Consider the following 15,189-nt stretch of genomic DNA (forward strand, 5'->3'; position numbering starts at 1 on the left):
CTTCGTATGGCACTCACGAATATAGCTTTGATTGCTAGCAATCCGTAGAGCAAGAAAAAGAGAAACAGGGGGGCGCAAGTGCAGAAGACTCGATGCTATTAGCTCTTTCATTCGGACGCTATTCGTCGGTTGTCGAAATGGGCATTCTCAGAACTGTGTTAACAGACACGATTGTGGACGGAGGGTCTGGTGTCAATGTGCTGCCAGAGGATACCTGGAAAAAGTTGGGACAGCCGACATTGTGGCCACCTACTTTCCAGTTGTTAACAGTCAATCAACATGGAATCAAGCCATTGGGAATACTCATAGCGCAACCAGTGACGATTGGAACACAACCATTCTTGTTGGATTTCGTCGTGATCCCACTGAAGCGGAGAGGATATGATGCCATTTTGGGCCGGGGGTGGCTGATACAAGCCAAGGCAAAACACGATTGGAAGAAAAATACTTTATCACTTGAAAGCAAAGGGCAGAAGTACGTCATTGATCTACACACTCAAATGGTCGGGGAAGAAGCTCTATCGTTAGAGTCCGAAGAAGAAGAGGAGGAAAGTAGGCAGAATATGGAACTAGATCAGGAGGGAGTCCTGTGGTTGGAAGGAGGATCGACAGATGACGATCTAGATTCGGTGAACAGTCTTTACCATTGGCAGATAGAGGACTACGAACTCTTTCCGAACTGTAATATGTTAAGGGTCGATGAAGGTGAGAAAGAAAAGAGAAATGAATGTCTGAAGGAATACAGAGAAGCGGAAGAAGGAAAGGCAGTTGGGACCGAAGTTGAAGGAAAGAACATATAGTACGAACCCACAAAAACGAAAGATTCCACTGTACGACCACGTAAAAAGAAAGTGTTACGTCAAACCACAGATATAGCAGAAAGGTGCCGGCACCAAGGAAAACACATCATATGATCTACACAGGAAACAAAGAGGAAGAGTTTAATAAAAGTTGCAACAGTACAGAGTGGAGGTGTTATTAACGGCAAGAAGGGGCAGCCGACGAAGTTTTTGGTACTAAGCTTCGGGAACAAATTGGGCGATATGGAAAACCGGAGGAAGAGATCGTGTACCTTAAATAAATTAGATGAGCGACGATTGCAAGCACAATGGGCCACGGAAGTTACACAAAACGGGTGGAAGAGATGGTAGGAGAAGTTGAAGTATGACAGATAGAACGCGATCAAACCAGGCAAGTTTCAAGTGAAATGGATCAGCGGGCCGTACCAAATTCGGGAAGTGGGTGATAACAGAGCAATAAAACTATGGATACTAGATGGAAAGGATGTGGCCAACGTAGTGAATAGGTGGAAGTTGAATGTCCACCATGAAAGAAGTAACGCACCTCCATGGATGAACAATTGAGACCAACGACTGTAAGTACTGTATATATGTAAATATTGTACAGAGTTATCTGCAAAAAAAAAAAAAAGAAGAGAGAGAGAGAAAAGAAAGCACTGTACGGTCTGACCGTACGGCATTATGAGGGAGCAATAAACATCGTACATTGGAAAGGTTGCTTCATCGTACGGTATAATAGTTCACCACCGTATGGCGTTATATAGCCAAGTGACTAGGCACCGTACGAACTTCAAAGAGATTATGTACAACATTCTTAACAAAGTTACCGTACGACATTCTTACAAAGCACCGTACGACATTTGCAATCAAAGTCACCATACGGCCTTTCCCAGATAACATTTCCGTACGACATTCTGGCAAGTTGGAGGCACTATAAGACAACCGTACGGCCTTCATTTTCTAGTTTGGAAACATCAAGTTAGTAACGCCTTCACAAGTCATCGTATGACAATTCAAAGTTGTTGGCGATTGTGCATAAGAAAGAAAGAATTCCGTACGACGTATGGCAAGCAAATAAGGCTGTAGGGGCGTACCAATAACCACGTATGGTTGAAGAATCATGGGTTTCAGTACGATGTTCAGTGAGAAACGGTACAGCTATGGCATTGTGTAGTTGTACATCGGCAATAAGGTTGTAAGACCACAGTGCAGATCCGGTAAGAGACCACCGTACAGATACAGAAGAAGGGTAACAGAAGGTTTTCTAAAAAAAAAAAGGATGACAGATTGAGGTAGTTTGGAATGAGTAATGGATGATGCCAAAGGAAAGGGAAAGCATTAGTAGTTGCTAGAAAGAGTGTAGAATCAGAAGTAAATCACATAAATAGTGTCTTCCATGCAGTTTTTTGTGGGTTTCAGAGTGCCCCAGGACCTCGCGGGGGCGTTGCCCCCTGGACCCTCAGTTGTTGCGGATATCAATCGTGGGAAGTGTGACCAGTTGATGAGACTTGGAGCTGCTGCAAGCATAAGTGTGCCAGAGGTGAAAAGATCTACGGAACAAGCATTTCGAGAGGGGTGTTACACTTGGAGTAGGTGTTGGCCGTGAAGCTGTCTTAGTGGATGCAGGGAGAGCTCGGGAGGAGTTGATCATCCAGTTGAAGGCAGTTCAACGACACTTGGCTCAGTGGACCTAGAGTTGGAAGCAGAGGAAGTAGCACAGGTGGCTATCAAGGGTAGTCATCGTCGACACAGCCGATCTTCGCAGTCGAAGACATAGCCTTTGGGTTCATGATGTATAAGTCTAGGAATAATGTAGTTAGTTGTGGGTTTTTGTCTCATCTTCGAGAGACGACTTTCCTTTTTGGGGGGGATGATGTCGTCAGGAAATAATGTAACGAGATGTACCCGTCGGGGTAACAGGATGTATGCCGCAAGGACGACATGTATCGGGATGTATCGGGAAGGTTCTATTATTGTAACCGACATGTTGTATGTGGCTGATAGATACCTTCGAGAAGGTTCCTCGGATAGTATTTATATCCCGTTCGGGATCGTTGTAATCATGATATCAACATAATGTAATATCTTGGCGTATGCGAATATAATCGAAGGAGTTCTGCTATTCTTATCTGCTATTCTGTTCTATTATTTATATGCATTGTTCCTTTACCCAATACGGTAAACACACCCGACATCAACCAAATCTTTGGTGTACATGGGTGGGTAGTGTCATGGGGAATATTCGAAGTTACCGATCTGGGTTTGGGGCCAAATTCAGGTTAGAGTTTGGATTCGTGGGTTTGGGCAATTTTTTTTTTTCCCATTTGGGTTTGTGGGCGGGTTCGTGAGTGAGTGTGTGTGTGTGTATCAAAGTTACACTGGGACACATCCTCCCCTTTTTGGCCCACGCACGGAGGACTTGGGGACTCCATTCCCTTGTCCCTAGTGGTGCCACCAGATTCCACCACCTCTGTCGAGGATGGGGGGATGTCCCAGTGTCAACTATTTGCTGATTTGACTATTTATCTTTAGTGTTTGATGTTCCAATTCAATGCAATGTTCAAGTATTTACTCTTCTACATCTTTATATCTTATATTGCAATAAATCTTTTCATAGCTAGCATTTCAAGTAGCATATGTATAATATATGTTGCTTGATCATTGATCAATGCCCAATGTCAAAGATATACATTAAATACCCGCTCTTTAATCTATGTTCATGATTGTAAAGAAAATCATACATTGAATTACTAAATTGCAAAATGAAATTTCAAAACATAGCATAGTTTATCAAATAATAAAGTCTGAAACATAATGATAATTGGCAAGTGTTTAATAGTTCATCAATGATCATAGTATCAAATGCCCTTCAAGGGTGAAATGGGTCATCAAGCAATGAGGGATCAATGGCTTCATCCCCGGCTGCAACTATATCTAGATCCTCATCATTGGAACAAACAATCTCGACAACCTTCTCTTAAAACTTGTAAAATGGGCACACCGAAATGAGAGATTAGACGAGTGAAATATTTTTTATTAGGCTTCTTTTAGGGTTACATAAAAAAAAAAAATTAAAAAAACATAATCTTAAGTTGTTTTATTTCATTTTTTGGACCCTACTGCTGCAGCTTCTCCACGGTTCACCTGGATTCGTGCCAGCAAGGACCCGGAGGGACACACAGTCTGAAATCCGGACCCTGCTCGGACCTGCAGCGAACCCGGATGTGAATCCAGACATGAATCCGGGCTGTAGGGTGCGAACCTCATTTCGTAGGGAATATTGATGAGTGATATTTTAATGGATATGCAACTCTAAATAACAATAGTAAATAAAAGTTTGAGGAAGCAACTGACCTTATAAATAAAACTTTCCCAAAAACATTACTTATAGAAAGTTTATGAAATTTTTGATTTATAATTTTTGCTACCTAATGATGTATGATAACTAACACATTTATCTTAAAATGGAACTATCTATGCACCAAGACATGTGCAAAATACTCACAGTGTCAATTCTCATGCTCTTACAGTTATGATGGGTTGGGATCAGCCGCTTTACCCTTTTGAACACTCTCCATGCATATCTGATTCATTTTAAGATGGATTTGTGTTAATTTAGCATTTTGAAGTGAGTTAAAGGTGGTTTTCTTTTTTATAGCAGTGAAATATCAATTTTGAAGATCAGTTTTAGTTTTCTATGGAACAAAAAACTATGCATCAGCATGCTTCCACATATTTTTATTCTTCATTTTTCTGCAGCAACCATAATAAAAGCACAAGTACATCTTGCATAATCTTTTATGCATTTTTTTTTAGACAAGAATTTATTCACTCACACTTCTCATCATATCATTGTTTTCAAACCAGATCGTTGTGCCTAACTTCATACTTCTGTTTTTTCACACATATTGAATGACAGCTATTGCAAGGTCTTCCATTACAATTTTTTTGTTTGAAATTATATATTCAATTTAGTGGCTTTCAATGGATTCATTCTTTCAGATTTTATTTGGAGATGCATGGAAGTCCTTGGCTAAAAGGCAAAAGCAAGTAGTATGCCATTCACTTTACTATGGAATATGTTGGATAAGAGAGCTGGTAAGGTCTTTGTTATGAATGAGTTTGTAAGCTAAATGGTAATTATTTGGAATTAATTGTGTCTTTTATACTGCTGTATATCTTTCCTTTAATAGATCCACCTCTCTATAGGTTAATGCTTTCTCCACACAAATTGTTGATCAAGTGGAGAATGTAACTCAAGTTACACGGGAAGAAACAGCCTCGAAATTACTTAAGCGCCTTAGAAACTTATTGTGAGTTCATCGGATCTCTTAGTTCTATAATTGAAACTTAGATTATTATTACAGTTGTTTCATTGATATCTATTGCCAAAGTAGATATCCTTATAAATACTTGAATTTTCTTTGTAGTAACAAGACTTGTTTGTCTTGCAATAATAAATCACTTGTGAATTATTATCAAGCTGGGTAAAAGACTTGCTTTGACAAAAAATCTATGAAGTTAAATGTGGTTTAAAATTGGGGCATCGGTAAATCTTATAATATTGACAATTCTTAATATCGTATATATTAATCCAAGGTAGGAGGAATTTTCCTACTATTCATATTGTTTACTTCATGGTTGGGATCTTGAAAATTTCTTAATTATCTTGGCTCTCTATAGAGCTCAATGGTATAGAATGAAACACTTTCTGTTTTGAGTCAGTTACTCATGTACAACAGTAATAAAAACACACAATATGAAACATTTTGTATTGAAGTTTGTTTTTAAAGCTATTGCTGTATTCTATTACCATGAATTCTTAATGGACAACATAAATAATGAAATGTTTTATTAATATGCAGGTTCTTGGAATGTTTGCTGAATAGTTGTCTCAGATTAACTCCTTTATCACTGCCACAACTACATTCTCTTACCAGGAGCAGTGGGTCTGTGGATAACAACGATTCTCATCAAAGGAACACATCAATGAGAAAGAAAGGAAGAAAATCAAAGACAGAAGGCCTAGATGGCGCATTAGATGTAACTAAAAGCCAAAGCACAAGTTCCAAATCTTCTCAAGACGTGCATTCTAGTTCAACTTTAAAACAATCAACAATTAAAGATGCGTTCAAAAAAGTAGGAGGGCTGAGCCAACAATCTTCTCAGAAGAGTCAAGGTTTTCCTGCCAGTTCAGAAAAACAAAGAGAAGCCTTGAGTGCTGAGTCAGAAGCTAGGAATAATGACGAGCATGACATGATAGAAATTTCTGCGCTTCCTGAAGAGTTGGAGATGCAGAGATACAAGATCAGGCCATTAGGACTATCCAGTTTATTGCTCCTCTCTTGTTCACAGGTTGTTTACTGAAGAATTCCCTTATATAAACCTAATTGACACAATATTGAGAAATTCCAAGCATGACTTTCCTTGACAAAAAATAAAAATCAATATACTAGAAACCAATATCTGCATGATGTTATTGTCTGGTAGATACTTTTCAAAGTGACATCGAATAATGACTTTATGGGTAAGCAAACTAATACTGACAGTGATATACAAGAAGCAGCACATCCAAAAATGTCTGATGATTCATTAGTGCTGCAAGCCTAATATGATTCCAAGGTTGTCTCTAAAATTAAACAAATGTATTTCTAGTAAGCACTTTAGTTTTAATGTTTGTAATCTGCTCCCTTGTAGGATAATGCTAAAAATAAACACCTTGTTGAACAACTTCTGGATGTAATGATGATGAAACTTTATACTTGATGTACGGATGATAGTCAAGATTCTTAATCATCTCGAGGACTCCATTATTCTCACCAAAGAGTAAAGATATTGTGGTACCAAAATTGATCAAGATCTTGTACAACCAGATTGCCTCTCACATACTTTACTGATAAGAGGGCTTGTATTCAATTTTATTGGAAGACAAGGCAATTGTAAGCTATAATTTGCTCTGTCATGAAATTCTCCCTATCAAGAGAGTAAAGATATGTTATCAACACTGTATTACTATATATATTTGATATTAGCTATATTAGGTTAGTAAGTTGTCCATAGATCATAGTAAATAAGATGTGGATTCACATGCTTTATGAGTGGTTCCACTAGTTAGTGAGAATATTGTGTTTATCCCTCATGTATGGATAATAGTTATTATCATTAGTTAAGACTGTTAATACCATAATGACTTCCCAAGTGTAAGGCACCTTGAATGAAGATGTGGATATTTGGGAACTAGTTGGAGGGTAAGCTCTATTGGGAGGTTGCCTCATCGAAGTGGCATTGTGAAGATAATATAAATTCATTTGTTCCTCCATATTGTGGGAATTGTCTTAATTTCTTTGCAGGTTCATTAGAAATGGTATTTGAACTCTTTTTAGACCCATTTTTGCATACAGCATGACCAATTTATGTGTAATGGACACCCAGGAATGCCCAAAAGCTGAACCAAGGCTGAAATTATATTAATGCTGAGAATGTTGCAATCAATTACAAAGAGATGTATTCCAAAGGCCAAACCGTAAGGGAATGACGTCTAGAATGTTACAACAGAGAATGAATGTCCTCTATTGCCAAAAGAAAGGAGTGTGATTCACACATCCAAGCTCTTATCAAATGCAAGTCATAATCATCCGATACAATAATTTGATGATCAACAATGAGACTTTCAGCCCTATTTATCCTTTTCTTCATCCTTCTAGAAGGAACTAAAACATTAATTAATTGCAAGAGCTAGAAGCTTCCTCCTTCCAATAATTAATGTGTTCTCTAGAAATTTCTCCCTGTGGCAATCATTAATTAAATCACGAGAGGCTTCCGTCCTTCCAATAATTAATACATACCCTAGAAGCTACTCCCTTGTAATTAATAATTAAATTAATTAAATACAAAGTCACCTTTTAATTTTAATTGAATGACTTTATAAGAAATTAATTTAATTTCTTCTTATCCTCCACTTAGACTTTGGAGAACGTGAAGGCCAAAAGATGGGATCATTACAAATCCGCCCTCCTTGAAATTGCTTGTCCTCAAGCAATTCAGCAAAACAATGAACTTCAACCTCCACTCGGATCCCAATTGAAGTAGTATGCAACATCCTTGTGGACATTAAACCAACTACAAATCAGCATCATCAGGACCAACCACATGTTCTGCAGCCTAGCTCCCAAAACTTGTGCTAACGATGTAGAAATTAGAATGTCACTAGAAGGCAACTCCATAGAAGATCTATGAAATCTCTTCTTCCCAACTGCTGCAACACAAAACTGAATCTTTATAGATGGTGAAAACAAAGCCCAACTCCACTCAGGAGAGTGATCAATATCAACCGCAAATATCAAATTGTCATAAGACAATGTGGCATCCATGTTGAACATAGTACTATCGTAGAAGTGAACATCAACACTTTTTTGATCGATAGTATAATATGAATCTGTCACTATATCACTCACCTCATTAGCAATAACAGGTGTACTATCATCAAAGCACACATCTACAACTGCATGCATACTACTAAACTCCTCGTTGGATGGTTCAATTAACACAGAAGTGGCTGCTGATATGACAGTATCCTCACATTCTCCTAATCCCATTATTGCTGCATCGCCATCCTCTGATAAAGCTTCATATGTGGACTCCTGACTATCACCAACAACATAGCCCGGTGGTGTCTCGATCCCATCTGAAGAATCAACTACCTTTTGCTCTGGAGCAACATACAAATCGTCAATGTTGATGCCCATCTTTTTAGCCATAAGTTGCAACATCATATCCATTCGCCTATTCTACTCCTGTTGCATCCTATTCTGCTCTTGTTGCATACATCGCCCCTTCTCTAATGTACCTAGTAATCTAAATATTACATTTTCTTGGTCGGAACTGGTATTTCTATCATCTCGGTCACCCATGCTACTGTTTTGTTCAAAGAATGTCTCCTCTATGTCTGTATGACTGGATTAAATGCTTAAGATCTCCACAGGATGGAGGACTTATGGCTCTGATACCACTGTAATGGACACCCAGGAATGCCCAAAAGCTGAACCAAGGCTGAAATTATATTAATGCTGAGAATGTTGCAATCAATTACAAAGAGATGTATTCCAAAGGCCAAACCCTAAGGGAATGATGTCTAGAATGTTACAACAGAGAATGAACATCCTCTATTGCCAAAAGAAAGGAGTGTGATTCACACATCCAAGCTCTTATTAAATGCAAGTCATAATCATCCGATACAATAATTTGATGATCAGCAATGAGACTTTCAGCCCTATTTATCCTTTTCTTCATCCTTATAGAAGGAACTAAAACATTAATTAATTGCAAGAGTTAGAAGCTTCCTTCTTCCAATAATTAATGTGTTCTCTAGAAATTTCTCCCTGTGGCAATCATTAATTAAATCACGAGAGGCTTCCGTCCTTCCAATAATTAATACATACCCTAGAAGCTACTCCCTTGTAATTAATAATTAAATTAATTAAATACAAAGTCACCTTTTAATTTTAATTGAATGACTTTATAAGAAATTAATTTAATTTCTTCTTATCCTCCACTTAGACTTTGGAGAACGTGAATGCCAAAAGACACCCAGGAATGCCCAAAAGCTGAACCAAGGCTGAAATTATATTAATTCTAAAAATGCTGCAATCAAGTACAAAGAGATGTATTCCAAAGGCCAAGCCCTAAGGGAATGACGTCTAGAATGTTACAAGAGAGGATGAACGTCCTCTAATGCCAAGAAAGATATGTGATTCACACATCCAAACTCTTATCAAATGCAATTCACAATCATCCGATACAATAATCCCCTGCTCAAAAATGAGACTTTCAGCGCTATTTATCCTTTTCTTCATCCTTCTAGAAGGAACTAAAACATTAATTAATTGCAAGAGCTAGAAGCTTCCTCCTTCCAATAATTAATGCATTCTCTAGAAATCCCTCCCTGGCAATAATTAATTAAATCACGAGAGGCTTCCGTCCTTCCAATAATTAATACATACCCTAGAAACTATTAATACAAAGTCACCTTTTAATTTTAATTGAATGACTTTAATTTTCTTATCCTCCACTTAGACTTTAGAGAACGTGAAGGCTAAAACATGGGATCATTACATTATGGTTTTTATATAACTGTCCATTATATTCTTTTACCTTTGCCTCATAGGATCTTTATGATTAGAAAGCAAGTACAAGAAGAGTGGCACTGAATCTCTTGCTTTAGTTTTGTCAAAGTTTTTACTTGCAAGTAGTTTTTTTTCAGGTTAGAATTCCCGTGCTATGAGTTTTTCGAATCCTCATAAGAACTATTTTTAAAAGAGTCTAGGGAAGTGCAAAATATTTCTTGATGCCAACACCAATTTCCTATATACGAGGACATCGTAATTTTTTTCAACCTTACCTTAGGCACCTTTTGGCTGTTAATTCTATGACACAATGATAAAAGGTTAGCCTTCAAAATTATTTACTTTTTACCTTGTAGATGGGCTAGTGAGCTATGAGTACAATCCTAATCTTGTGTGGTCAGAGCTTTGAAACATTGGACTGACACTATGTAGGAACAAGATCAACAAATTATCAGATTAGTATTTGAACAACTTGTTTATTTTTCTTAGTGGGATGAACCATGAAAGTCATTATGTTTGCATCTATCATACCATTTCCAAGGCACATGTTCCTTTTGATATCCCATTTTTCAATCTTTGGTTTTGCTTGCATAACTACTCCTCAATCTAAAATTTTTAAAGCAAGTATTTCTCTATCTGGTCACAATTTGTTAGATTTGATTGAAAATTAATCTGCAGGGAATCAAAAAAGAAAAGAGAAAGTTGGAACCCTTTACCTCTTTTGATGGATTGCCTTGCTGTGATCATCTCTTTCAGTTGGTCAATTTGACATATATCTTTGGATAATCATGTATTAGCCCAAGTCCCTCTCACCCATTTAGACACATGTTTGTGATTCTTTCTACATCCCAATCATTTCTCACATGGATTGAAATTTTAAGTGAAGTCCTTGGCAACTTTGGCCCTAGTCTATATGAAGACTATATAGTATCCCTCACTAAATTACTCGAGTCATATTTTTGTGTGAGAATATCAAACAGTATTTGATAAATGAGGAAATTAGACCTATGGTCTTGACGCACAATTTTTTCAAAAGTTATTTAATAAGTAACCTAAAATAAGTTATCAAGGCAAAGGTTCTAATGTTTTAACATGTCACATTTTGTGATGCTCTTGCTTTGGCTTGCCTTACGAAGGATATTTGTAACTTAGAAAAAAAGTTGTAGTCTCTTTCTTGTCTTTTAGATCCCAAAACAATGTGATAGATTAGGGTATGAGACCTTTTGATGCATGATTTATGACCCATGAAACTGTAGAACAAAATATCGAAATATCTTATCCTCTCTTGAACAAAGTCTTGTGTATGCTAAGATTGCTAGAAGATCATACGATGACTCTAAGGTTCTTTCAATTTCAGGTCTTGACTGTGGATAAGCTCAGTGGTTGATGTGATTTGCTGATGATCACAAAAGGCCTTACGTGTTTACTTGGATTCATTTCAAGCCATACTGGATGTGGGAGCTATCTAAAGGTTTTGCAATGAAGTACTGTTTGGGTTTCATGAAATATGCGGAAATGAAATGGGATAGGGTTTAAAGATTCTAATATATTCCCAAGGGAAGTGATGACAACAAATAGTACTCTGGTGGACAAATTCCTCAAATTATCGAGCTCTACTTTGCTAAGTTATGCTACAATTACGCGTGAATTGGTCAATCTTCAAGGGTTATGCCAAAAGATTTTCAAACCATAACATACACCATCATAAAGAACAATGTATATGAATGATTGAAGTTAAACATATGCATGAAATGGGTTCAGGCTAACTTTGCACAACGATTTAGAATCACTAAAACGTCAAAAGTATGAACCAAAGGAATCCATCAATACACCATCATATTCTCCATTGCAATCACAACACTTTAACTAAACTAAACTTAGTCTAAATGAGGGAATTTAAGAGAACAATCAAGCGCTAAGACACATCAAGTATTCACCAAGCTTCAATGAAAACTCTATTATCTTAGTAGCTCATAGTAACAATCTCAAAAAATCCTCCCTTTACAAATGAGCAGTGAGGCCTTTATATAGGTCATCAATTACAATAGATAGCCCGGATGATCTCAATAACCGATGTCATAGATCATGCCACATCAGCCCTAATTAGGGTTAGAGCAAAGAAAAGGAATCTACTCAATAATAAATTCCCACTATGCATGCTTGCACAGAAAGAGAGTGGGGTGCAATAAATATCCACTATGCGTGTCCATTCCTCGATAAATGCTCAGTCTTCCTTGAATAGGTTATCGTTGATTCCATTACTTGAATGCATAGAACTCTAACTTGGAGACCTCAACTCATCAATAAAGATAACTGGGTGCCACAAAATCATGATGGAGGCCACGTAAACTTGATTCCTTTCTAATTGTGTCATTTTTTTAACTAAGATCCAACTTTGACTTGCTTTTCTAAAAATCTCTCCATCTTTCATGTACTTGCTTTGAAATGTATCTCCTTGTAATGGATTGGAATCCGTTGTTGATGATTTTGTCACTTTAGAATTTCCTCATATTGAACTTCCTTCGCCATGTTCTTGGATTTTTGGATTTGAACTTTGATCTTTGAACCTTGAATGCATGGGACTGAATCACTTAGTACTTGGATGTCTTTGATGTTGGTACTAGAATTTTGGATTTGAGCGTCTTTCTTGAATTTCTAGAACTAGAGCTTTCTCTTCAAATGCTTTAAATTCACTACTACATCTTTTCTTATGTTTTTGAAGAATTCTCCCTCTTTGTTTATCATCATCAATCATTTTTCTAGTCATCGGTGCACACTTGAAGAGGGTGAAATTTGAGATTTTGAGGATAAATTTTTCAACTCTTAGCCATTTTTTCTTCCATGAGGTAGAAATTTCCAACACTTAGCCATCTTTCTTCCGTGAAGGAGAAATTTCCAACACTTCGCCAAATTTCATACTTGACCAAATACTATGTATTCCTTTAAATTTGTTCGATGGAGAAGGAATTTTCCAACACTTAATCATTTCTCGTTTTTCCATGAAGGAGAAGTTTCAAACACTTAGCCATTTTTCTCTTCCATGAAGGCAAAATTTTCTGAAACTTAGCCATTTTTTTTCTATGAAGGAGAAATTTCCAACACTAGAGGGTGAAATTTGAGATACAGAGGAGAAACTTTCCAACACTGAGATAATTCTTCTTCCATGAAGGAAATTTTTTCCAACACTTCTGTATTTTCTTCCATGAAGGAGAAAATTTCCAATACTTGGCCATTTTTCTTCCATGAAGGAGAAATCTTCCAACACTTAACCAGTTTTCCTTCCATGAAGGAGAAATTTCCAACAATTGGCCATTTTTTCCAAGATTTCCAGTTTTCTTGTAGGAGGAAATTTTGAGTGGTCATGGACTTTGTCCATGATGGAAGAATTCCATAACAACCATGTTTCTCCAAGGTGGGTTTTTTGAGTGGTCATGGATTTTGTCCATGATGGAAGAATTCCCCAACAACCATTTTTCTCCAAGGCATGATTTTTTGAGTGGTCGTGGATTTTGTCCATAATGGAAGAATTCCGCAACAACCATTTTTCTCTAAGATAGGATTTTTTAAGCGGTCATGGACTTTTACCATGATGGAAGAATTCCACAATAACAAATTTTCTCCAGGGCTAATTTTTTGAGTGATCATGGATTTTGTCAATGATGGAAGAATTCCATGACAACCATTTTTCTCGAAGGTGGAATTTTTTGAGTGATCATGGATTTTGTCCATGATAGAAGAATTCCACGACAACCATTTTTCCTGATGTTTTTATGCCTTTCCACTTTTGGAAATTTCAAGGGTGATTCCATAATTAACCATTTTCTGATTGTCTATCTTGCTTGCTCATTGTTTTGGATATAGAAACAGATACCCTTTTGGCTCTTTATCAACCAGAGCTCACTTGTTGCCAAAATAGACTTGCCAAAAATAGACTTTCAAAAAATAGTAAATTGTCCCAAAGTCAAAATAAGGTCAATCCAAGAGGCAGTGAAATGTATTAAAAATAAACTTTCTAAAAAATAACAAGTTATTCCAAAGTCAAAATAAGGTCAATCTGAGAGGTAGTGAAATTTACTATAAATAGACTTACTAAAAATTGTATGTCAAGGCATTCAATTCTCAGAAAAACAAATAGTTTCCATTTTGGGAGCCACATGGACAACAGTTTCTGGACTTGACCAATTTTACCAATTCTCATTCGAAAGAGGGGACCTTAGAAGACCTAGCCCAAGAGTACCAAGAACTAAAGCCAAAAGGACAAGACCAAGAGAAAAAAAAACAGGGGTCCCCGTTTAAACATGTCACATTTTGCGATGTTTTGCTTTGGCTTGCCTTGCGAAGGATAAATTTGTACCTTAGAAAAAAAAGTTGTCTCTTTCTTGTCTTTTAGACCCCAAAACAATGTGATAGATTAAGGTATGAGATCCATCGTTATTCATAGGCTATCCAAAGAGAATTAGTTTAGAAAGATGCCAACAACTTATGTTTACTTGTGATAAAAAGTAGGAAAAAGGAAACGATCGCTTGGAACAATGAGTATATGTTGTTGATTTTGTCTTTGTCAAGGTGTTGAGTAATCTAGAGGAATCATTAGAGAAGGAAGTAGAGTTGTCTTTATTGTTAAGCGAATCCTCTCCTATTTCGCATATTTCTATTCATGTTGTCGATGATTTTACTTCTTTTAAAACATTGAACATCGGTGGCAACATCAAATGCCAAAAGCTAATGGTCCTAATTGACAAGGGGCAATGCACATAAGTAGCTGAAAACGTGTTATTTAAATTTGTTGCTATGTAGATGCCTAAGTTTACTTTATGATTATGATGGCCAACGTTAAAACTATGTCTTGGTGGAAAGTGTGGAATGTAAAACTTACTTGGGAGATTGTCAACAAAATTGTTAATATTTTGCTCTTTCCTTGGGAGATTTTGAATTGGTTTTGGGCGTCGAATGGATACAAAGTACAAACATTAGGGCCACCCGCTTTTGAATACTATTAGGTGTAGGTCAAATTCAACCAAGAGGTAAGAGAGTATACTTTAGAAGGTCTCAAGGTTGGTGGTGTTCAAATGAACAATTCACATTTTGTGGTAAATCTGTTAATAGTTTTCCTAATTCCATTCAATGGAAGCGTAATCACCTTCCAATCTTTCTCCTTTGCTAGGATTGCAAGGCTTCTTAGATTAAATCACCAAGTATTTGACGCCCTAAAAGGTTGTCTCCTCATAGTGTAAGGAGGCTAAAATAGCAAAACAACTTCTTGCAAT

General features: G+C 36.9%; 1 protein-coding gene across 1 annotated transcript in view; it reads left to right on the forward strand.

Moving 5' to 3' along the window:
- Positions 1-15,189, forward strand: part of LOC149528201 (fanconi anemia group D2 protein) — a 106,149-nt gene that overhangs the window by 82,627 nt on the left and 8,333 nt on the right. Inside the window, exons 15-17 of the mRNA XM_089809080.1 lie at positions 4,803-4,898; positions 5,010-5,113; positions 5,666-6,155. Of these exons, the coding sequence (XP_089665206.1) occupies positions 4,803-4,898; positions 5,010-5,113; positions 5,666-6,155 (690 nt within the window). The remainder of the gene's footprint in view (positions 1-4,802; positions 4,899-5,009; positions 5,114-5,665; positions 6,156-15,189) is intronic.

This window comes from Cupressus sempervirens, chromosome 11 (assembly GCF_028749045.1).
Source record: "Cupressus sempervirens isolate cs-2001-9-10 chromosome 11, ASM2874904v1, whole genome shotgun sequence".
Taxonomy (NCBI): Eukaryota; Viridiplantae; Streptophyta; class Pinopsida; order Cupressales; family Cupressaceae; genus Cupressus; species Cupressus sempervirens.